The sequence below is a fragment of the Oreochromis niloticus genome, linkage group LG9, assembly GCF_001858045.2.
Source record: "Oreochromis niloticus isolate F11D_XX linkage group LG9, O_niloticus_UMD_NMBU, whole genome shotgun sequence".
Taxonomy (NCBI): Eukaryota; Metazoa; Chordata; class Actinopteri; order Cichliformes; family Cichlidae; genus Oreochromis; species Oreochromis niloticus.
The window spans coordinates 24,329,057-24,354,652 of NC_031974.2; the positions used below are offsets into that span (position 1 = coordinate 24,329,057).

At 40.1% G+C, this 25,596-nt stretch overlaps 1 protein-coding gene and 2 long non-coding RNA genes across 3 annotated transcripts; 1 reads left to right on the forward strand and 2 right to left on the reverse strand.

The window, feature by feature from the left end:
* Positions 1 to 6,015: 6,015 nt before the first annotated feature.
* On the forward strand, positions 6,016 to 9,499 carry LOC112847874 (uncharacterized). The gene is made up of 2 exons (XR_003221711.1): positions 6,016 to 6,400; positions 9,205 to 9,499. It is a non-coding gene; the product is annotated as an uncharacterized LOC112847874 (long non-coding RNA).
* A 4,730-nt stretch (positions 9,500 to 14,229) lies between these two features.
* On the reverse strand, positions 14,230 to 14,955 carry LOC109203462 (uncharacterized). Its single transcript, XR_002063235.2, has 2 exons — positions 14,870 to 14,955; positions 14,230 to 14,391 (listed from the first exon to the last, which is right to left on the reverse strand). It is a non-coding gene; the product is annotated as an uncharacterized LOC109203462 (long non-coding RNA).
* Positions 14,956 to 16,464: 1,509 nt separating this feature from the next.
* LOC106097781 (serine/threonine-protein kinase pim-2) lies at positions 16,465 to 19,496 on the reverse strand. The gene is made up of 10 exons (XM_019362832.2): positions 19,238 to 19,496; positions 18,964 to 19,134; positions 18,703 to 18,864; positions 18,420 to 18,514; positions 18,287 to 18,334; positions 17,970 to 18,191; positions 17,694 to 17,880; positions 17,365 to 17,520; positions 17,116 to 17,208; positions 16,465 to 16,994 (listed from the first exon to the last, which is right to left on the reverse strand). The coding sequence occupies exons 1-9, from the start codon at positions 19,299 to 19,301 to the stop codon at positions 17,117 to 17,119; spliced, it is 1,197 nt and encodes a 398-aa protein (XP_019218377.1). The 5' UTR covers positions 19,302 to 19,496; the 3' UTR covers positions 16,465 to 16,994; position 17,116.
* Positions 19,497 to 25,596: the final 6,100 nt, after the last annotated feature.

Sequence of the window (25,596 nt, forward strand, 5' to 3'; positions counted from 1 at the left end):
TCTTCCCCAGCAATTGCAATACCTTTTAATTTTCGTGTTGTTTCTTATAAACTGACCAATAGGCTCAATATAGAGTGCAAATAGAAGTGGTGAGACCGGACAGCCCTGCCTGTTCCCTCGTTCTAGAGTAAAAGATTCAGATACATATCCATTGACTTTCACGCAACCCCTTGGTTTATCATAGAAGGATTGTACTATTGAGATGAAATTATTGTGAAAACCAAAAGTCTTCAATACCCTATAAAGAAAAAGCCATCTGACTGAATCAAAGGCTTTCTCAGCCTTTGAGAAAATTAACAAACAAACAAACAAACATTCCTCTTTTAGGTTTTTGTACCACTCTGCAGTGTACCCATCCGAACCTGGAGTCTTGCCTAATTTTAATTTCAATATTGCCAGGTTAAGTTCTTTGGTTGTTACTGGTTGAAGTAAACTTTCATTTTGGATATTCGTTAGAGTTGGTAGTTTTAATTTATTAAAAAAATTATCCATTTTTATTTCATCTGTTGTTTGTGGTTGAGTGTACAGTTCTTTATAGAACAACTCAAAGCTCTCTTGAATTTTCTCTAATTGAGTTTCAATGATCTTTGTTTGAGGGTTTTTTATTTTAAAAATTGTGTTTTCCAGTCTTTGTTTATGCAATTTATAGGCTAAGACTTTGGAGGATATGCTTCCTATCTCATAATAGTTCTGCTTTAAAAAAACAATTTTTGAGTTTCTTGCGTATAGATTTTATCAATTTCAACCTGTATTTTTTTATTTCTTTTTTTAAATCTCACATATACCTTTGTATCCATCTTCCCATTGTAATTGTTTTGACTTTGCCTGAAGGTTGACTAATTTTTGCAGCTTTCTTTTTCAGATGAGAGGTTATTGAAATTATTTTTCCTCTCATTACTGCCTTTAGGGTGTCCCATAGTATAATTTGCGACACTCCCCCGGTGTCATGCTCCAGACACATCTAGTTTAGGCTTCAATCTTTTATTGAAATCACCTCCACAGATTACCAGACCTTGTGAATTTACCATTAAATCAAATATTTGTTTATATACTGCCCAGTTGCTTCCTGGAGGAATATACACATTTATAAAAGTCATTTCCAGACATTCAATTTTGCCCGTAATTTTTATAAACCTCCCCTCCCCATCCTGTAATTCTGATGTGTGTTCATAATTAATTGTATTTGAAATAAGTATAGCAACTCCTCTCCTATATCCTGCCTTATATGAAGACAAAAATGTTTTTAAAACCTTGTCTTCTCAATTTATCATGTTCTGATTGACTCAGGTGGGTGTAATGGAGGAAGGCCACCTCTGCCTTTTCCCTTTTTAATTTAGACAGAATCTTACTTCTTTTGACCGGATTTAAACTCCATTTACATTAAAAAATATTAATTTAATTGGTTCTCCCTGCATTCATACCTTGCAATTTCCCACTTTCTCCCCCACTTCATATAAGCTGCTGCCTCGTAAACACAGCAAAACAAAAATTGCCACCAACAAAAAATAAAATGGTGAACACTTAACAGTTCTCTCTCTTCTGACTTCCACTCACACGGTCCTCTTACTGACCTGTAGCAAGTCCGAGGGAAAGCCTCCAACCCAAAATGAGTTGCAGGGCCTCTATTGTGACAACAGTCATGATGGTCCTCTCCCCCTTTTGTCCCTTTACTTCGATCAAGTTACTTAACACATTTATGTTAAGTCTGGCTCTTTATCTTGTCTTAACCATCAGTCATCACTACTGAAATCCATTTGTTGTAGTTTGGATTAAGTTTAACCTGTATTATCCGGTGATGAACGTCTGAACACTTGCAATTTGTCTTTGAAGCTGTATGGCTTTGCCGCCTCCGAAGCCCGCCTTGTTCGCACAGGCTGCCATGCTCCTCGTTGAATCCTCTCCCAGAGTGACACTGGTTTTTCAATCACTTTTACCAGCAGTCCCCGGCTCGCCATGTCCGCTGTTGCCTCTTCAACCGTGTCATACGTTGTCTTTCCATCTTCGTAATGTACTCTCAAATGGGCTGGATACAAGGTTTGGAAATCTGTCTTGTTTTCCTTCAATGTGCGCCTGGCTTCGGCGTATTCCTTCCGCTTTTTCAAAATTGCTGGAGCGTAGTCATGGTCGATGCTGATTAGATGATTATCCATAGTGAAACCTTTTTTCTGCCATGCCAGATGGATCACCTCTTCCTTCATTTTAAAACTCTGGAATCTAACAAGGATAGATCTGGGCTTTGGGATCTGGGTAGTTTATCCTTCCAACCAACAGAAATGTTGACCAGATGGATGAACTCCATTCTAACAATTTTCTGGTGTGGGCTCCCCTGGCACAGGCTGCTTCGTTGGTTGAAGCTGTTGTTCTGTGCACATTGATTTGAATCACTAGCTGTGTCCCAATCCAGCGACCGCACGCTTCGTAGTACGCGCACTTCACGGACTACGTATGGTGGGTACTACGAAGTATGAGAAGTGGCTACAATCTAGCTTGCCATCGTGTGTGTGTGTGTGTGTGTGTGTGTGTGTCTGAATGTAGTGTAAAGCGCTTTGGGGTCTTTAGGGACTAAGTAAAGCGCTATACAAATCCTGAATCAGTTTTAAATTTAAATGTATTTAGCCAGAACCTCCAGAATGTATTTCAACCCCCCCAACAGTTCCAATTAAAATAAATAAATCCTCTTTAAATCCTTTTTGGTTTTAAAGAATGTACAAATATCCTCTTTTTTTTATTTTTTTTTTATTATTGTTATCATTATTATTATTATTATTATTATTATTATTATTATTATCATCAGTAACTGACCCATATGAATCATATAGACTTGCACTTACTTGGCCTCTGTCCCTTTACCCTCACAGACTCGTGGAGTTATCACAACAGCCTTGAAAGCGAGTCTTCCCTTGGAAGAACTCGCTACATCGGTGGAGAGTGCTCTTCAAAAGGAGACGAGCATCAAAACCGGTGATATTTCGGAGGCAGTTTCCAGCTCTGTCTCAGAGGTGAAACAAGATTTTGCTGTCCCAAGCCAGGATGGCAACATCACTGCTACTCTGCATGATCCCAGCACTGCTCCAGAGAAACCTAAAGGAAAGGCCCGGGTGGTGTTCACAGAGAGACAGTTGAATATTCTTGTCCATCAGTTTAATTTGAAACATTACCATGATCCAAAAGAGATGAAACAGCTGGCAGAGATGACAGGACTGACCTACAAACAGGTGAGTGTTTTTTAAACCTACTGGAACATAAGAAATTGAATTTTGGGTCAATTGTACTTGTGATGGCCAAACCCGTGGCCACACTCTAAAGTCAGTAACTCTTGTATTTTCATTTGAACATAGTAACACACTTTAGTTTCCAATAACTTTATTGATTGGTTTGGATACATTTGTTCTATTTGTAAGCGCGCACATTTAGTTTACTTATGTATTCACACCACTTCATTTTTGACTAACCTTTATCTTTTTATTTCTTACCTGCTATCATCCCTGGGAGTTGCTAGACAAAAGATGGTAGCCAGGGTTTGACACCATTATATGCAAAGGGGGCTAATTGGACCACACCACCACTTCCTATTGAAGGGGAGAATGTGTGTTTTCTTTCATTTAAAAATAAAGTATTTGTATTTAATTAAATATTTGGGTTTAGGGTTTAATGGTTTTGATTTTCTTCTTTAGTGTTTACTTTATTAACAAATTAGAATGTACTGCATTGTGTTGTGATTTATGATTGTGTTTGTTTGTCACCCCTCATGTGTCACAATGGTCTGATCAGCCATTATATATACCCCTGTGTGTCATTTCATGTTTAGGTCAGTTATCTTTGTTTGGGCAGTCATTTGGTTTGTTAAGTTTGTAGTCTTAGCCTGAGTTCAGTTTTGTTTCTTTGACCTCTTTTATGAGCTCAACATTTATTGCTTTTGTAAATATATTTTGGGGTTAAATAAATGGCAACCCTATTTTTTCGAATAATTCCTGTGACTCCTCTTGTTTTTCAACTCGGTCCATCACAGTACTCATGAAATGTTTTCTGTTTTCTTCCATCTTTAGGTAAAAACTTGGTTTCAAAACAGACGGAGTAAGTTTAGGAGGAGTTCACATCCTCAGCATGTGAATCAGGGCGTCCCACTTCATGTAAGTATTTGCTACTATAAAACAGGATTGTTTCTGATTCTGTCATTATCTGGGGAACTGATTGTATTGAATGAAATGTAATTCCAATAATTTAAAACAAGTATTCTGGTTTTACTGACAGTCCACCTGTCTGTGATTCAGTTTCAGAGAGAGGGACAGCCCCCACTCATGAACTTTGAGAATTAATAATCAGGCACACTATCCTCATCCTGTGGCTTTACCTCAATGGACCTTCCCCAACTCGCCCCAGATGTTTGGCTGGTCGATGCCACCGGCAACGTCCAGTATGAATTCAACCCTGTTATTTTAAAACACTGGTATGAATGTAAAGAACTCTGGAATTCCCAATACACGTTTTGAAGGAGCCAGTGGAGAGCCTTGCCAGCAGCCAATGCTCTTTTAATTACAGATATTGTTACATATATCAGCTCTTTTGTAATAAAGTTTTATTTTCTTGTCTTCATGTAGCTCAAGATAACAGATTGTCAGATTTGATATCTTTCATTAAATGAAAGGAAAGGGGTGAATTTCTGGCCCTTTTTTATTTGTAATTATTGGACTTTAGAAATAGTTGAATTCAGTCAACTCTGGCTATTGTAAATGCATGTTAGTCTATCAAAAATACATCCTGGGAAATCAGAGAACACCATCAGAAGTTCTGTATAAAACATTAAGACATGAATTGATAGATGTTTTTCTTTATTTTGTTGTATCGACCAGTATTTGTAAAAATAATATACATGAAGAATATTATCTGCCTTGTGTATGAGAAACTGTAAATAAATTATTAGTTTCACCCATTAAAAACTGAATTTTCTACATGGCTCCAAACCTTTTGTCAGAGACTGAACATCCAAATGTTTTACAGACTTTAGACCAGGGGTCTCCAGTGCCCCTGCAGGTTTCAGATGTGTCCTTGATCCATCACAGCTGATTTAAATGGATAAATTACCTTCTCAACATGTCTTGAAGTTCTCCAGAGGCCTGGTAATGAACTAATCATGTGATTCAGGTGTGTTGACCCAGGGTGAGATCTAAAACCTGCAGGACACCGGCCCTCAAGGCCTGGGATTGGGGACCCCTGCTTTAGACTTTCCATGTTAAGTTGAGCTACAATCCTCTATATTCACCATGAAAGTATGAGACAGTTAATCTAAAGAATCAGAAGCTTTCAAACAGCCCACAAAGGTTGTCCAAGAAACACCTCAAACAACAACCCTACCTCAAACTTTGAATACTTCATATTCAGAAACCTGATAAGAGATGAGATACATTGGAAATTTTCTGCCTCTGTGAAATACAAAGTGAATACAGATTAATGAATGAATCATTACCTGAGTGACCGTGGATTGATATTGTACATTCAGCTATTAGATGATGATAATACACCAGACGTGCCCAACCCAATCTAACACTGTATATCTGAAACTATGACAGGCAGGAAGTCATTCATGTCTGCTAATATACTTTAAGTTTCAAATCTAACTGGACTGCTGCACTAAAACAAAGACACAGTTACAATATCTACACAGTGCTAGTCTATATAAGACAATGTAGGGATCTGAGGCTGACTTTGTGCTTCTAGTTCGAGTCCAGCCTGTTTAATCAGAAGAAGACTGACTTGGGAAATAATGAACAGTAGATGGCAGTAACACACCACTGATGCATCTAGCCTGCCAAACCCAAAGAAGAAGAACATGGCAGCAAGATTTCTGAAAGATTCACTCACTTTTCAACAATCCCACCAAATATTGTAGATTATGATTGTAGGAGGCCTGTCTGAACTTAACATACAGATTTCATGCTGTTGTTAAACATAACCATCAGAAATCACACCGTTAAGAGGTTTGTATTGAAAGTATTTTGTGATAGTTTATGGTGGGTCACGTGATTTGGGCGGTATTGATTGCTTATTTTAGGCATCTGTTCATGCAGTGTCAGTTGGAGCAGAGAGGATCGATGTGTGGCTTTATGTTTTTGGGATTGCTGAGTTTTTGGTTCTTTTGTGTGCTTTGCATTTGACTTGTTTCCCTTAGTTTTCTTTTATTGATAAAGATTTAAAGTTCTTTTTTGTTTCGGTGATCACTGTTTTTGTAGATGGCCTTGCACATGTATGCAGGCCCAGTATCAGCTTCTCAGTGGCTTTTTGTTTGATTCTGGAGTTTTTAAAATTTGCCAACAAAAATCTATTTATTGAAGAATCTCTAGATGGAGCATTGCATCAAGGATGGAGAGGATTAAAGTCAGCAGATATGGATCCAGACACAGAGGTAGGCCCTGACTGTTAAATGATTGCTGAAGTGAAGTTAGAAGCTTCATTTACTGGTGGATGTGCACAACACGCTGCCCTGTTGTTAATAGAAAGGATTTGGCATACATGGGCTATTTGGGGCTGTTTGTCTGTGGGAGGATTCTTTGATGCTGCTTATTGAGTTGACTATGCGAGGGCATGGATGATTGCTGAGTTTCTCTGGATTGTGTCCTAGCCATGAAGTGTGGAATCTCTGCTCTATTTTTCTCTGGAAACATGCTGTGTTTTTAAGAGGAAGTATGTGTAGGGGAGAAATTAGTCAAATGTTGCAAGCTGTTCTGACCCTTCAGCTTTCCCTGCAAGTACCAGGTAGAAACTCTTAAAACATTGCACTGTCTCCGACGTCTACTGTGACAGCCCTGGCCTTGTTGTTATTGGTTGGTGGGCTTCTTTCTTCACAGCTCCTGCTCCTCCTAATTAAAGTTGCAAGTGGTTTAACACCTATTTTGATATTGTTCCTTCTTTCTCATTTGAATTAACAAAAGGGTTTGGTGAAGACTGTTATTTTGGCCCCTGCTTTCTTCATGTCCTAAATTAGTAGGGTAGTTTAATCTTCCGACCAACACAAATGTTGACCAGATGGATGAACTTCATTCTGACAGTTTTCTGGTGTGGGCTCCCCTGGCAGGCACTGCTACCTTGAGGCTGTTGTTCTGTGCACATTGATTTGAATCACTGTGTAGTGGATGGAAGTTGGGGCTGGGTTTTGATTATCGATTAAAATCAATTCTGGCTTGGATAACGTGATATTGATTCATTAAAATCCTGAATCAATTTTTAAATATAAATTTATTTTGCCCAAAACACCAGAATCTCAGGTTAAACCTCACAAAATTTCTACAACCACCAAACAGCTAAAACAGTAAATGAGAGCAGGTACACGGATTCTGCACAAAGATGTAAACACAAAACGCGGACCTAGCGCATCTGAATCAGTGAGATGTCGCCTTTCTCACCCAACAGCACGTACACGGACATGGACACGCCGTCGGGGCTGAAAGCCGACAGCTCACTGATTTTGAAGCGTCGGCGGGCGCTTTGTGTTTACGTCCTTTTTGCGCTAGATTCTGAAGCTGGGGGTTTCATCTCTCTCCAAACAATATTGACTGAACCAGCAGCCAAAGACGATCCAAACTACGCTTCACATTTCGCTTCACATGAACATCATCAGGAATTCCCTCTTACTTTTGCTGTTTTGCTTCCACCATGATAAAATCACACTTCATGTAGAGCGCTCTCTCTCTCGAAATCGATAATCAAAACCCACCCCTACTTATTGCCAACCAGTCTACGGTGTCGGCCGCTGTTTTTTTTTTCTTTTTTTTTTTTACTGACTTCCGACAAGAAAGGCTCATTTCTGCTGTTCAATACTGAACAAATTTAAACTTCGCAATTTTGCATAATTTAAAAAAATGCTTAGCTGTGTCTCTAATCAAATCTCTGTAACTTTGCTCTGCTTCACTTCGTTTTTGATCTACTGCACAACATTATTAAGGTCATCTGCTATAAAAACCCAGACCAGGAAAATCGCCTTCATGTGTGTGTTTGATCCTCAGTTACTTTGACACAAAGGAATCTGCTGTGAAGCTTACACCTCTGATAAAGTCTCACAAGTGTCAGCTTTCTTTTTATAGATATAAAAATATAGATATGTACTGATAAGTGATCAGAATTATAATATTTCTGACTGTCTGAGGCAAAATTTCCCCGATTCAAATCAAATCGTGGATCGAATCGATTCGGGACCTTGTGAATCGAAATCGAATCGATTCTAGAAATCAGTGACGATACCCAGCCCTAATGGAAGTGTCCTGCCAATGCAGGGAGATGTGGATTGGTGCATTTGAATCTGATGCACTTTCTTTGCCATAGGGTGGAATGATTATGTTTTGGGATATGTTGTGCCCCATCTTCTTCGTAGGGGTGGGTTTACAAAATTGATTTTCCAATTAAAATAGATTTTAGCTTGACTAATGCAATATCGATTCATTAAATCCTGAATCAGTTTTGAATTTAAATGTATTTTGCAAGAACACTCCCACTCCCCAACATCTAAAACAGCAAATGAGAGCAGGTCAATGGATTCCACATAAAGATGTAAACAAAGAATGGAATTACAGCACATACACAGAACCACTGTCGGAGCTAAACGCCGACATTTCAGATTCTGATGGTGCAGTTTTTTCACTCTTCAACCAAAAGTCACTGAACCAGCAGCAAAATGATCAAAATTGTGCTTCACATTTGATAAACATCCTCATTAATTCCCTCTTACTTTTGCTGTTTTGCTTCTACCACACTTCCTGCACAGCTCTCTCTCTCTCTCTCAGTGTACTTCAAGAAAAGAAAAACAACTCAAATCTCAGTTTTCTGCATTATTCGCTTGCTTATTACACACCGGTCTACTGTTGTTTACAGCACCATCGCCTGCTGTTTTTTTTGTTTTGTTTTGTTTTTTCCCCCGGCGGGGGGGGGTCACCCCCAAAAAATGACCTCTGACAAGAGAGCCTCATTTCTGCTGTTCAACACCAAACAAATGTAAACTTTTAAAAACTATACCAAATTGCAAAATGCTTAGCTGTACCTCTAATAAAACCTCTGTAACTTTGCTCTGCTTCACTTCAGCAACATCAGGTAATGTTCATATGTTGGTTTATGATTTTCTTCTGTTTTTGATATACTGCAGAATATTTTTTAAGGTTATCTGCTATAAAAAGCAGGGGAGTGAAAATCTCTTTCATGTTTTCTGTGTTTTATCCTCAGTAAATTTGACTTTGACCCACTGTCCTGCTGTGGGCAATGTTGTGCCTGGACCTAATCCCAGATGTTTGGCTGATCAATGCCACCAGGCAACGGCCGCCAGCACAAATTCTACCTCTGCTCTTTCAACACTGGTATCAATGTAAAACGCCCCAGGATTTACAATGCACGTTTTGAAGGAGCAAGTGGAGAGTCTTGCCAACAGCCTGTTGAAGCTATACCCATCTGTCGTTTTTTTTTCCCCATATGTTGTAATTGTAATGCCATGTGCATGATTTAGACTGATGTAAGGAAATGAGGTGTTATTTTTCTGCCATTTTTATTATTTCATTTTACTATTTCTAGTTTCATTATTTTGTTATTGCTAGTGCATCATAATCATATAACAAGCATTTGCATTGACGCATTTATTAATAGTGATATTGCATTTAGATGTTTAAACATATTGGCACCCAATTAAGCTTTTATTACAGGTGCAGTTATAACCACTTTAAACTGTTGAGTTGAATTTATAATCTTAAATGTTTATATGCAGACTGCATGGTGAAAGAAAAGGCCTAACGCAGAGTAACTCTGTGCCAAAATAAGACAGGAAGTTACATGTTTTTGAAGTTGCATGCTTTGCAGGAAGTGAAACCGAAACCAGAGTCTGAGTGAAAGTTAGTCTGAGGAGCAGTTTCGATGATGCTATTATCTTTTATACTTTTATATCTTTTGATTAAGCTTTTAGTAGAGGTTCTTGATTAAAACATTTATTCAGTAGAGTACACATACATAGGTTCGGTTCGGTTATTACATACACGAGAGTGGCTTCTGTCTCTCTGTCTGGTGAGAGGTCAGGAGCTAGTCGGCGAGGTGAAATGGGGTGCGATTGTGGTTAGCACATAGACACACACGTAACCACACACACACACACACACACACACACACACACACACACACACACACTTAGTTAGAGGGATCATTTATAGGGGAAAGTTTAATCTGTTTTGCTTGGGGTTGCTTTTAGACTATTAGGAGGAGCAAACATATTGGCAACCTTTGAAACCTTTGGAACTTCTGTTATGAAAATGATTATAATCATCTATACACATTTGCATTTTGTGCTTATGAAAGAGCTGTCGCTCCTTGGTCAAGTGAGGGTCAAAAAACTTTTGGTTGGCGTTATGACCAGCCAGTCTACTGTGAGTTTGACTGGAGCTTTGGAAGGATCGCAACACACGCTTATCAGGTTATTTTTATGATCTCTTATTTGTTTACATTCTTTGATTAAGTTTTAAGTAGTACCATTTAAGTAAGACATTTATTCAATATATTACACATCAGTTTCAGTTGTGGATGTGCTGGCCTTTGTCTGGGGAGAAGGTGAGAGGTGAGACAAAGTGCAGTTGCGGTTATGACATAACCACACACATACATACACATAGTAGTAGGCTCATTTTGTGGTAAAGAGTTCAGATTTAATTCTGCTATAACTGCAAGAGTGCCGGCGTACGCGACCGAGCTGTTTCAGGAAACCGATCTGCTGATTCCAGCGATAAGCGACAGCGGTGAGACGAGCTGTGGGGGAAAACATCTGCATGGAGGCGAAGACGCGATGTTCTTTTTAAAACCGTGTCACAAGTTGTCAAACAGAACATTTGTGGTTTTGAGTTGACGTATCCATGTAATTTACGCAAGAGGGGGCGTTCTAATACCCCGATGTATAAAACTGTGTTCTGAAGTTTTGGAGATAGAGATCTGATGCTGTCTGAGAACAGGGTTAGATCTCTCCGCACGTGTGTCATTAAATCTTCGTCTAACTTCACCCGGCCAGATCAGTGGTCATTATTTTGTATTCCTCCTTCAATTTCTGAACCCTAACACTGAATATTATCTGTCTTGTGTATGAGAAGCTGTAAATAAAATGCTAGTCCCACACCTTCAAAATTGAACCTTGTACATGTCTCCAAACCTTTTGTCAGAGGCTGAACATTGAAATGAGTCTTTAGACCTCTATCTTTCCATCTTTCCATGTTACCTTGAGCTACAATCCTCTATATTCACAATCAAAGTATGAGACAGTTAATCTAAAGAATCTGGAGCTTTCAAATGGCCCTCAAAGATTGTCCAAGAAACACTTCAAAGAATAAACCGTACCTCAAACTTTGTATACTTCATTTTAAGAAATCTGAGGTGATATGGTGGAAATTAACTGGCTCTGTGATTATCTTGGTGCCTGGTTATTCCTCACAATGCCACGGATTCTCATGACCCAACAGCAACCAGATGCTTTGCCACAAGCACGGTGGTGGCCAGCAAAGCCTGAGTGGAGCCGTCAGAAAAGAGGAGCTGCAGGAATGAATAATCGAGTCAATAAATGAGCAGCACTGAGTCACATAATTAATGTAGTGTGTCATGATTTATGAGCTGAATCATCGTACATTTTCCAGAATCGGAACACATTTAAGCAAATATCACACAACCATGTTTCGATTTTAACTAGCCAAAATAACTTTTTAACACAGTTTAGTTAACACCATTTTCTTATATATTGTTACTGTTTGGGGTCCCCCCCCCACACACCTTTTTTTTTTTTTTTTTTTTTTTTTTTTTTAGTTATCCCATTTCTTTCTGGCCTGCAAGAGGGTGACCTTCCCCTGCAGGCCCATCTTCTCCACAATTGTCCTGATCACACACAAAAAAATAAGAGAGAAGTGTTGATCTCCAAATCCAAAAGTTTTCACAGCAGAACACAAGAGGAATCAGGACATCACAGGTTCTGTACAGTATGAGTGTTAATAAAACTGTACTCATATGAACGTATGAATATCATGTGTAAATTGATTTATTCTTGTACCTCCATGCCACAGTTGCCGAATTCTTCACCCCAGTGAAGAGGTTATCATTTTCTCCTCTCATTTTAATAAATTGACTCGTTTGGTCTTTGTTCTCTAAAACATATCACCAAAAGGTTAATTCAAAAAAATCAAAATTAGCTGGAAGCAGGAATACATGAAAAACTGCAGGACCCACCATACAAGCTAGTTAATGTGTAATTTTTACGAAGATTATTTTAATTAAAAAATAACCATAATTAATTGCCCAAAGCTTCACAACACAACCGCTACAAAAATTTGACTTTTGTGCCACCAGATTTTCATATACTTAAATTTAAAAGTGTATTCCTCTCCCGCATTAACTCCCACTTCGTCTGCGATTGTTATGAGAAAAATTCTCCTGTATCACCCACAATGAATCCTGGGATATGGTGGGCCACAAAGGATATATCCGACCCATCTTCCAAATCTGGGGAAAAAAAAGACGCATTTGTCGCCTCATTTGGAGGACTCTTCGAATTTGGACAGCCTTCGTCGCGTCACTGTGACATAATTGCCTACAAATGCGGCCTTCAAAGCATGCTACCCCTGAATATGGACAAAGCCACGGTCTGCAGGTTTTACCTCCACCTGACAATTAAAGCGCTCTGCTCCACTGAACACAAGGTTGGGGAGCAAAGACTCACCTCTGTGTTGTTGCTTCAGTTGTGACGGTGGAGTGTAGATTTTTTACTTGCACTTTGAGCTCCAGCCATTGGTCATCTTTAGGACAACAGAGCAGTAAGGTGTGACAGACTGACTTACCTGTGTGCACCACAGAAAAAAATCAATGTCCTCATTGTTGCTCTGATATATATATTGTTAATCAGCGCCTCAGCCTGACAAGTGCACACCCTCCAGTTATGAGGAATGGACAAATGGGAATCTTGCCCAAGTGAACCAGACTGAATCCTGTGTTGTGGTGCTCCATGACCCATTCTGTGAGCAGTAACACCGTGTAGAACTGTCTTATGGGTCTGGCAACACATCCAGAGTACAATGGCAAACATTATTCCACAGATTTCTCTGTCCCTACTGTGACAGCTCCAGCCTTGTTAGTATTGATTGGTGGGCCTGTTTGTGCTTAACCCAACTTGTTTTTTTTTCTTTTCTTTAATCTGCTTTGATTGCAGTGTCATAATTTAAGTCACATGTTGGTTAAAGTTAGCACCTAGTTTTCTTTAGATCTACTTTTTCTCAGTTGGATTAATAAATGGGTATGGTGAAAAATTTTCCCCTGTGGCTCTGCTTTGTCTGTCCTGAATTAGCCAGGCATTTCACTATTCCACCCAGCATAGATGTTTCTGGTGTGGGCTCTCCCACCAGACACTGCTTCCACGGCTGATGCTGTTTGTTAACACCTCATAAGGAAAAGCATGTCCTCACCTCACCAAAAGTGCTCTATGACCAGTGAATTTGGATGGGAGCAGAGAACTGGGGTGAGGGAGGTTTACAAGGAAGTGAATTGGAACAGGTACATCCTTTTGCAGTTTATGAATACATCACTGATTATCATGCCCATGTCTTCCACTCACACTGAGCTGACATCAGCATGGTTGGTTATGTTGCAAAACATGATAGTTTAAACAGAAGCTCTGCAGCCTCTGCAACAAACTACCTGCTCCAGCAGAGATACTTAAACCAGTTTTGCCTTTTAGTCTTACAATCCTGGCAGCAGCCTTAAAGGGAGTCTCCCCCTGGTAGACCTCACTACATGGGCTGAGAATGCTCTTGATAAGATTTACCATGACCCATCCAAAATGAAAGAGGTGGTAAAGATGGCAGTACTATCCAAACAAACAAAAGTTTTTATTTTTTTTAATGTTTCTAGAATACAAGTGAGAGCCAGCCCCCACTCGAAGAAATTCTACAACCAGCACATGGAGGCAAACTTGAGGAAAAAGGGTGGATGAATTAGAGGAATTGTGTAATAAAAATAATGTATACTTTATTGATCCCCGTGGGGAAATTACTCATCTGCATTTAACCCATTCACCCAGTGAATCATGGGGCAACCACTCCACCTACTGAGCCATCCCTGCCCCAGATGACACAATCACACATGCACGTCTGTTTTGAAGTCAGACATGCATGAATCACCAATGATTTTTCTTCCAAAAAAAATGAGGACTTTGGTAGAATGAAATACTGCTTCATGCATTTGAGTCTGTGAAAATCTATAATATTTTTTAATAAAGTGTTAAAAAGTTGATTAATTTTTCTGATTTTCTCCAGACGCCAGAAACACTCCATGTACATGGACAACAGTGACACCTACTGGTCCAACATTATATAACAAGTGTGTGTAGTCAAAGTCACAGCAACGTCCTCACTGCACACACACACACACAAAATCAAAGCTACACTTGAACAATTAGCATTCTCATTCACATATTTAACAGGCAAAATAAAATAATAAAAATAAAAATTGTATAAACCTGCAGGAAGAACACACTGTACATCAAATATCTTTTTTTTTTTTTTTTTAAAGAGTGGGGCCGCCAATCAGGACAGAAGGAAAACCAGAGGAGGTTCATGGATGTAGTAAAGGAGGACATGCAGAGGTTTTGTGTGAAAGGGGGACACTAGGGATGGGGTTAGATGGAGGCAGATGATTAACCATTGAACTGAAAAGATTCCAGAAACACTTCATTTACATAAACAGTGCCACCTAGTGGTCAAACATTAAACAAGAAGTGTGTGTAGTTGAAGTCACAGCAACAGATCATTTTCGTCCTCATGGCAAGAAAACTCAGTGGGCAGATAAATGAGAAAAAGAACAGGAAAAAAAAAATGAGTCAATACTTCACTTAGTTCACTTGAACTGTTTCTCATCACACATGAACTGGATCAGGGCATCATCCCATCAGCCTTCACTTCAGCTCCAGCCAATGTCCTGCAGGATGGAACTGAAGTGCAAATCATGAACGGGGCGGTCTGCTTCTCCCCACCGCAGGGAAAAGGGTAACACTACCTGGGTCTGGGTGCAGTTTCCCCCTCCAGGGGCAAGGGTACCTAGACCCGGTTCTTAGAGTACGCTTGGGGAGTGTGATTGTGTGTACAGCGTCTCTTTATGTCTGTCTTCACGTTGGTTGAGTGTGGAGTAATTGCTTATAAGATCATGAGGGTGGGAATGGATGTTTGTATCTGTGTGTGCCTGTATGTCTGTGTCTATATGTCAGGTTGGGTATCAGACGCCACCTCTCTGAGGACATCTCAGGCCCTCCAAGGTTTGGAGGCCTATCTCCCCCCACCACTTCCCCTGCCGGTGGCGGACGCCCTCAGACATCGGTGCGTTGGTGGTTCTTTGTGTCCGGGGATGGGCGCCCAGGCACACACCAGCTCACTCCTTGGTGGCTGCTTATCGGGGCCTGGAGCCTGGGGCTCGCTCGGGCCACTTCGGGGGTGGGGTGCCCTCGGCCTCTCGGCCCGGGGCTCGGTCACTCAGGCACAGCTGGATGCCGGCGGAGCTCATGGGCACGTCACTGCAACCCCCCTGGCTTCTGCTCCGCGGCTGCTGAGTGACCCCTCATCTGGGACTCTCCTCAGCTCTTTCTGGGATAGTGGCGCGGCTGCCCCCCTGTTGGTCTTCCTTGGTCTCTTGTGTTCTGGGGGCCTCTGGATGTCTGGAGTTTTGATCTCCTCCATACCTGCTTCATGCCCTGGAGAACGGGGCAGTGGCCCCCCACACCCTCTAGCAGATCATTACATGAAGGAACCTTTTAAAAAAAAAACAAGCGCGTCCATGCTCACAGGTGTACACACGGGTGATCACACACAAACTACACCCTTTTTGGCTCCTACCTCAAAGCACACTGTGCGCTGTCAATCTTACGTGCTGCACAATAATGTTTAATATTTAGTATTTACTGTCATATTCCCATAGATCATTGTGATGATGTTTATTACTCTCGTTTTCTTCTGCTTGCTTTCTTCTTTCTTTCTCAACAGGTGATCCAGGTGATCGATATATGTATTTTTTGTCTGCTTATTCTGTTGGTTTTTGTTTTTTGCCCTTTTTCCCCGTCCCTCTTCTCAGCTGTTTTTCTTTCCCTCTTTCTTTCTCCCCTTTCTTTCCTCCAGTCAAGTCTGTCCCGTATTCAGCAAGTGAAAATAAAATAAACAATAAAAGGTGAATCAAATGGACCATTACAGCAAGGCTGGGATGGTCAATTTGGTAAAGTAAATCCGTTGGGCATCTTTCTTCGCCTTTAGACAATAATTCTGATGGCAAAAGAGCCAAACGGGACAGGCAAAAAAAACCCCAAAAAAACAAAAAAAATGAAATCCAGACCCTTTAACTTTCAAGGAAATTATGATGCATTAGTACAAACAAATAATCATTAATAAATCAATATCAGTGACATAAACACACAGGAGATGCAGGATGAGTTATCCAGATTCATTTAATAATTAACCAATAAATTTAGATTGTTCAATTAATGTTGCTACTAATTCCCTGATTGATACATTTCTTTACATTTGCCCATTTGTTTGTTAAATTGATTCATAAATAATTAATTGATCAAATTAAACTCCAATTCCTGCTAGCTTTGGCAAAGCTGAGCATGTTCGGTCTGTTGTGTATACAGTTATGGCTCTAAATACAGACTGAAGTGGCAAAGTGCGCAAAAGCAAACTTTGTACCACTGACAAAACATTAGGCCACAACTGTATTCATAACTCAGGCTGATAGTAGCAACAGTTTTTAACCCAGCACAAGCTCTCTAAGAAGACGAGGAAAAACTCCTCAAAAACTTGAGAAGAAACCTCGGGAAAGGCAATTCAGAGAGAGATCCCCTTTCCACGGATTGCTGGGGGTGGGTGGGAAATGTATGGAAAATACAATGGCAACAAGACTAAAGACCGGGTGGAAGTTCCACTGCGATCTCATGGTCCACTTGCTCTTGTGGGGTGCTTCCAGAGGGGCGGGCCCTGTAAAAATGATAGAAATGATAAAAACATGGACAGCTATGTGCCATAGCTTTTGAATGTGACCGAATACTTCTCTGTTAGAGATTCTGCTCTGTAACACTGTTTTGCTTGGCATCAATACATCATTTGAGCCAGGGATGATTCTGAACTTCCTCTAGGGTGAGGCGGTCTTCATGGCTCTGACAGTAACAACCCAACAGAAAACACTTGCAATCTGTTCAGAAATACAAAAGTGGGGTTCGAGTTTATCACGTTGGTGTTTATATAAGTCTGCGTGTGCATTAGCGATACAGATAAAGACAGATAACACAGAAAACAGAATTTTCAAGCCTCGTAATGCGACAGGTTAAAGAATTAACATTCAGCTTACCCTCTGAAATGTCAGTGCACATCTCAGATGTGTTGTTGTCATCAGGGATGATGTGACGTACCAGCCAATCCATCACCATACCCAGCTGCAAAACTGTGACGCAATCTGCTGTGGTGGCATTAAAGTCCTGCCAGTTTGGAGCAGGTGATTTGGTCCCTAAAATCCAGAGAGAAATTTTTCATGGTAAGGAATTCATGTGTACACTAAGTGTGTGGGCACTAAGCGTGTGGGCACTAAGCGTGTGGGCACTAAGCGTGTGGGCACTAAGCGTGTGGGCACTAAGCGTGTGGGCAGGCAAGGACATTTAAACAGTGAGGCTGACGACCTACCATTTCTTCGTGTGACTGCTTCTGGTCTAAAAGTGACTCCAATGCCAAAATCAATGACTCTGACACATTGAAATGCTGAATGATCAGGCGATGTGTCAAACACAATATTGTCTGGCTTAATGTCTCGATGGAAGACACCCTTGGATTGCATTTCAGCGGCTGCATGTACCAGCTGTCTCATTATGACCTGACAGACAAATGAAAAATACGTTCAAATAATCAGATTTACATTATCCATTAAGGATTGCCATATATGTTATCTTGCCACTCGCTGACCTTAACCTCCCTCTCGTGCACAAAGGTTCTTCTGTTTGCCAGGTAGGCTTCCAAGTCTATGTTTTCTTTTGGCCTTTCAAAGACCATAATGAGTTCGTCTTCCAAGTCATACCAGTCGATTAAAACGGGCGTCACATTGCTGCTTGTAGCCTCTGGTCCTGCCCCCACTTTTATTAGCAATGCCACCTCCTTGGGAATCTTGGTCATTTTACCATTAAGAAGCTTGAGAAACAGAACATCAAGGTCAGTGTTCAAACATTAGGCTGTTTGAGGTACACGTTGGGGGAAAACAACAGAAAAAGACAAACATTTCTTACCACTGGTTGGTAGCTGACTAAAACATGAGCAACATGCTTAATCACCACCTGCATTACAGAGAAAATGTGTTTTAGAAAAAAGAGAACAGGAGGAACTAGAAGAATTGTAAAGTGCACACATAAGAAGCCATACTGGGAAATTGTCTTCTCTGCGTTTTCCAAAGAAGACAGTCCCAAAGCCTCCTTCACCCAGCTTATCCTGCTCTTTGTATTTTTCTTCAAAGTCCTCTACAGATTGACAAAACAAACACAGGGGTTGTGATTAGTTGTATGTAGGAAAGCTGTCATTGCCTCAATGTACACATTCATACAGGCTTTGTTAGAAGCTTCCTGGTGATTAGCAGATGGATACCAGCTAAACTCTGAGAGCTTGGGAAAGAGGCTCTATCACTGCAGGTGTGGTGTGTACTTCTTACCTATACTGTGACTTTTGTATGTGCTGGGCAAAGGTGCATCTGTCTCATAGACGGAGCAGCTGGCCTCCTCCTGTGAGCTTGATGTCTTGCTCTTTTTACTGCGTGGTTGTTTTGTTCCATCGCTGCTTGACTTTCGTTTGCTGCTCTTCTTTCTGAAAGCAGCTGCAAAAACAAAAACCAATTAGACCTCTGAACTCCACACAGGCCTACAGATGATCAATAACTAGAAAACAAAAGAATCTCTCTGAATGTCTCACTTACACTTCTCCAAGACAAGATGGCTGAGGCCTGGGGGTGGACTTTTGCTGTCCTTGCTTCTTTTGGAAGCTTTTTCCAGTCTTTCTGTGGCACAATCTTTTCGTTTGGAGCTCTTGATTCGCCCATCTGACGTCCTGTCCTCTATCCTGAGGAACCAGGGCTCAGTGTGGCGGTCTGCAGTTTGTACAAAGATCACTTGGTTACTACTGAATCAAAACACCCGAAGGAAAAGCCCCAAATTAAGATGAATTTAACAGGTAAAGGAGACTTTACTCACCTAGATATTTACGCACACCCACAGCACGTGGTGTGGTAAAGGTCGGCTGAGATTTTAACGACATGTCAGAAACTGGTTCAAAATTGTACTCTTTGTACTAAACCCACTTGAACTCTGACTTTGTATGCAGTTAGAACTATCACAAGACATTAAAACAAAACATGGGCATTGATGACATCACAGGAATCTAACATTCTAATCTATGCAAACTGTCTCCAAGGCTACAGAATATCAGATTAAATCATAACAAAGGAGTAAAAAGCAGGATCAGTCTTAGGGTGTATGTTACATGTTTGCCACATTGGATGAGTGAGTGCAATACTTCATCGGTCTGTGTTGTAGCAATCTGTTGAACCTGCTGAGAAACTTTTCTTTGTCCACTCTGCCCCAAACTTCACATGCTCCATAAAAGTCGAGGCCTAGAGACCTCTGCATAGTTATTGCAATTAGCAATAGGTTATCAGTATCATCTGATATACATGACATTTACAGTACAGTACTCACACATGACATAGGAGGGAATAAAATTTTGATTTTTTGACATAAATTTGATCATATGAAATTGGATTTTTTTAAACTATGAAATAATGTAACGTTTTCCTTCCGTCATACTTCAGAAATATAATATCTTAAGTTTTGAACATTTTAAAACATTGAAGTTTGCTCGTTGTATTTATAAGATCCAACATGGACGTGCTCCACAATCATTGGTCAGTCATGTTAAAATCCATTATCAGTGGAAAACAAACCTGATCCTCTACTAGAGGCGATTGTGCAGTACCTTTTAGACATAACACTCAGCAAACAGTTATTATCAGTTACAGGTAGTGAGATTTGGAGTGATATTCCAGCTGTAATAAGAGAATGTACTACCTTCAACACATTTAAAACTCATCTCAAACAATGGCTAAAGAGGAATTTGATTAGTGATTATTAATTTTATATTAATATGTGTTATCTTTATTGTTGTATGTTTTATATTTATTGTTTTATGTACTATGACATTTCATGTTGTAATTTTATGTTTTTGTGGTCTGGACTAGATCGTTCTACATTGTCTGATGGTGTGTTAAATTTCGTGTTTATAGATTTTGTCTGACCTGCCAGGGGCGACAGATGAAGGGTAGCCTTTTGGCTAACTGGCATATTTACACTGATGTATTCATTAACATGCACTTTCACCTTTAAAGAAATAAGGAAATTAATTCAATGTCAATTTAAACACACACTGACTTATTGCTGAAAATACTCAATCGCGGAAATGTGAATCTGTGGCTAAAGATTACTGCTGTTCTACCATTAAACCAGTCCCAAATCAAATACGCAGATCCATCTGCTGAGGCAACACCTTGCAGCCCTTTTTTTTTAACTAACATTTGTGTTTGTGTTTTTGGTCATATAGTCTAAATTATTTTTTCTAGTCTTTCTGTGGCACAATCTTTTCATTTGCAGCTCACAATGGAGCGGTTCACAACCAAGTATGACGCGTCAGGAATTAGAATCAGCACCTCCAAGTCTTAGGCCATGGTGCTCAGTCAGAAAAGGCAGGAGTGCCCACTCTGGTTCTGGGACGAGTTTCTGCCCCATGTTAAGGAGTTTAAGTATCTTGGGGTCTTGTTCACGAGTGAGGGGAGAGGGGAGCAGGAGATGGACAGATGGATTGGTGCTGTGGCTCCAGTGATGCGGCTCCGGTGATAGGCTTAGACTGTGTGCATATTTGATATAAGGTCAAAAAGTACAAATAGGTGTCCATTTAAGGATCATATGTTAATGTTTAAATAACAAAATAACTTAAAAAATTACAGCCAACAGGGGAAAAAATGATCAAAAATGGGTTTGTTTTAGAATCGTTGCTTCTTTTTTGATGCTCATCAGTGAAAGACAACAGATCCCTCAGAGGAAAGTTCCACGAATGGTGGCGCTATTTTCTGGATAACTGATTAGTTAGTACATAGTGATTTTATAACTGCTGGTCTCTAATCTGGAACACAACCTGCTCCAGAACAGGTTAGATTGATAGCATAAGTTACCATTGCAAGTTGCATCATGTTGGGTATTTGCTCACGTAAATATGTGTGTTTTCTGGGCATAGTAACTCTTATTTGGCACAAAATGATCCCTATGAGTGTCAGCTACTTCAAAAGGGTAGTTATTAGAGGATGGTGATAAACTGGTCATTAAAATCTATAAAGAACATATAAATATAACAGTAAAATGCAACATTTTTACAAACCAAGAGATTAATGCTGCAGAAAATAGTAAAGAAAAGAAAAAGAAAAAAAAGAAAAGAGGAGCTGCAGGAATGAATAATCGAGTCAATAAATGAGCAGCACTGAGTCACATAATTAATGTAGTGTGTCATGATTTATGAGCTGAATCATCGTACATTTTCCAAAATTGGAACACATTTAAGCAAATATCACACAACCATGTTTCGATTTTAACTAGCCAAAATAACTTTTTAACACACTTTAGTTAACACCATTTTCTTATATATTGTTGCTCTTTGGGGTTTTTTGGTCCCTCGTCTCACCCCCCCCCCCCCCCCCCCTTTTTTGTTAGTTATCCCATTTCTTTCTGGCCTGCAAGAGGGTGACCTTCCCCTGCAGGCCCATCTTCTCCACAATTGTCCTGATCACACACAAAAAAATAAGAGAGAAATGTTGATCTCCAAATCCAAAAGTTTTCACAGCAGAACACAAGAGGAATCAGGACATCACAGGTTCTGTACAGTATGAGTGTTAATAAAACTGTACTCGTATGAACGTATGAATATGATGTGTAAATTGATTTATTCTTGTACCTCCATGCCACAGTGGCCGAATTCTTCACCCCAGTGAAGAGGTTATCATTTTCTCCTCTCATTTTAATAAATTGAGTCGTTTGGTCTTTGTTCTCTAAAACATATCACCAAAAGGTTAATTCAAAAAAATCAAAATTAGCTGTAAGCAGGAATACATGAAAAACTGCAGGACCCACCATACAAGCTAGTTAACATGCAATTTTTACGAAGATTATTTTAATTAAAAAATAACCATAATTAATTGCCCAAAGCTTCACAACACAACCGCTACAAAAATTTGACTTTTGTGCCACCAGATTTTCATATACTTAAATTTAAAAGTTTATTCCTAAAAGTTTAGTCATCTTTAGGACAACAGAGCAGTAAGGTGTGACAGACTGACTTACCTGTGTGCACCACAGAAAAAAATTAATGTCCTCATTGTTGCTCTGATATATATATTGTTAATCAGCGCCTCAGCCTGACAAGTGCACACCCTCCAGTTATGAGGAATGGACAAATGGGAATCTTGCCCAAGTGAACCAGACTGAATCCTGTGTTGTGGTGCTCCATGACCCATTCTGTGAGTAGTAACACCGTGTAGAACTGTCTTATGGGTCTGGCAACACATCCAGAGTACAATGGCAAACATTATTCCACAGATTTCTCTGTCCCTACTGTGACAGCTCCAGCCTTGTTAGTATTGATTGGTGGGCCTGTTTGTGCTTAACCCAACTTGTTTTTTTTTCTTTTCTTTAATCTGCTTTGATTGCAGTGTCATAATTTAAGTCACATGTTGGTTAAAGTTAGCACCTAGTTTTCTTTAGATCTACTTTTTCTCAGTTGGATTAATAAATGGGTATGGTGAAAAATTTTCCCCTGTGGCTCTGCTTTGTCTGTCCTGAATTAGCCGGGCATTTCACTATTCCACCCAGCATAGATGTTTCTGGTGTGGGCTCTCCCACCAGACACTGCTTCCACGGCTGATGCTGTTAACACCTCATAAGGAAAAGCATGTCCTCACCTCACCAAAAGTGCTCTATGACCAGTGAATTTGGATGGGAGCAGAGAGTTGGGGTGAGGGAGGTTTACAAGGAAGTGAATTGGAACAGGTACATCCTTTTGCAGTTTAAGAATACATCACTGATTATCATGCCCATGTCTTCCACTCACACTGAGCTGACATCAGCATGGTTGGTTATGTTGCAAAACATGATAGTTTAAACCAGGGGTGTCCAAACTTTTTTCACTGAGGGCCACATACATACAAATATAGGAGGGGCTGGGCCACTTACTAGAAATTAGGTATATAACCTTAACTGTAGCGTATTAAAGTTAGAAAAATCATTTAAAAGTGGTCAAATGTGTTATATTGTTGAATATAATTAAAGACAAAACTGCCTTCATCACAGCTTTCCATAAATGGATCTTTATTGATTTATTCAGAGAAAGCTTTGGTAGCTCATTCTCAGAACAGCAGCAGATTTCTTCTTGGACAGAAGATTTACAGCACAGAGAAAAAACAATAAAGGGGAAAATGGGACGGGTACATTTCAAGCTTGTTATTTAAGTTATTAGGCTTAGCAACACACCTATTAACGTTCGTTTGAAACGGTTATCAACATTAACAGACTGAACTGGACTTAATAACAGGAGTCCATATAATTTTAGTGAATTATTCTGGTGAGTATCAGCTGCGCTGGGTATGTAAATCGGGCCATCCAGCCGCGGCGCTGATCGTACGCCACTCGTGCCAAAAATCCGGACAAATGTCACTTGATGAAGGAGCAAATCTGCATCAGATGAGATCAGCTGACTTTGCGTGTGCTGCGCACAGCGGTGTGTACTCTGTGTGTTAACAAGAAAAACGCATATAAGAAAGTGGTGCGCAAAAGCAGGGTAGTGACAGAATTGATGCGCATTATTGATATTTGAAGCATGTGTACCTGCACATGCATGCTTATTAACACACGTGTACTGTGGAATATATTTTTTACTCACCTAAAGTGCTCGTGCTCTCGTCCACTCCCCGCAAAAAATTAGCAGCTGTGCGGCGTCTGTGGCATCAGTGCTCGGATCGCATGCGATGGGAGTAAAAATCAAAAGCACAGCTTTATCAGACAGCTGCAGTTTAATGTTGGCTGACAGTTTTCAGTGCGTCGCACAACTGGATTTCCGGACATGCTGACGTTGTTGAAGTCCTGCACTTTTTCCGGGCACATTATTTCGGTAACTTTAACGAGGCAGCGTTTTATGAGGTCTCCATCTGAAAAAGGCTTGCCATGTCTTGCGATGAGTTGGGCGACCTCATAGCTGCTATTGGAGCCTTTTCCTGGACAATTTGAGCACGAAAAAAAATACTGTTGCTGACCCCGTAGGATAGCTACCCTTTGCTTTAATTTCTGCTCTCGCTCAGCACCAGTGTAGGATGCATAGGCCTGATGTTTGGTTTCATAATGACGTCGTACATTATACTCTTTCATAACTGCCACAGTTTCAGTGCAGATCAAACAGGCACACGTCCCCTTTAATTCTTTGAAGAAATATTCACTCTCCCACCGTGTCTGAAATTTTCTGCACTCACTTTCTACCTTTCGCTTCTTTGGTTCTACCATGTTTAGTAACTTGGGGGTAAATTTCTTCTGTGATTGTCCTTTTTGGTGGAGCAACTGCCTTGATCAACAGTAGCTCCCCCTGGTGTTAAAACTAAGAAGTGCAATAAACTCAAGCAAAAGTTGAAGTGCGGGCCATTTTCTATTCTATTTATAAAATTACTTGAGGGCCAATTAAAAATGGACCGCGGGCCGGACTTTGGACACCCCTGGTTTAAACAGAAGCTCTGCAGCCTCTGCAACAAACTACCTGCTCCAGCAGAGATACTTAAACCAGTTTTGCCTTTTAGTCTTAGAATCCTGGCAGCAGCCTTAAAGGGAGTCTTCCCCTGGTAGACCTCACTACATGGGCTGAGAATGCTCTTGATAAGATTTACCATGACCCATTCAAAATGAAAGAGGTGGTAAAGATGGCAGTACTATCCAAACAAACAAGAGTGTTATTTTTTTTTTTTTAATGTTTCTAGAATACAAGTGAGAGCCAGCCCCCACTCGAAGAAATTCTACAACCAACACATGGAGGCAAACTTGAGGAGGAAAAAGGGTGGATGAATTAGGGGAATGTGTAATAACAATAATGTATACTTTATTGATCCCCGTGGGGAAATTACTCATCTGCATTTAACCCATTCACCCAGTGAATCATGGGGCAACCACTCCACCTACTGAGCCATCCCTGCCCCAGATGACACAATCACACATGCACGTCTGTTTTGAAGTCAGACATGCATGAATCACCAATGATTTTTCTTCCAAAAAAAATGAAGACTTTGGTAGAATGAAATACTGCTTCATGCATTTGAGTCTGTGAAAATCTATAATATTTTTTAATAAAGTGTTAAAAAGTTCATTAATTTCTCTGATTTTCTCCAGACGCCAGAAACACTCCATGTACATGGACAACAGTGACACCTACTGGTCCAACATTATATAACAAGTGTGTGTAGTCAAAGTCACAGCAACGT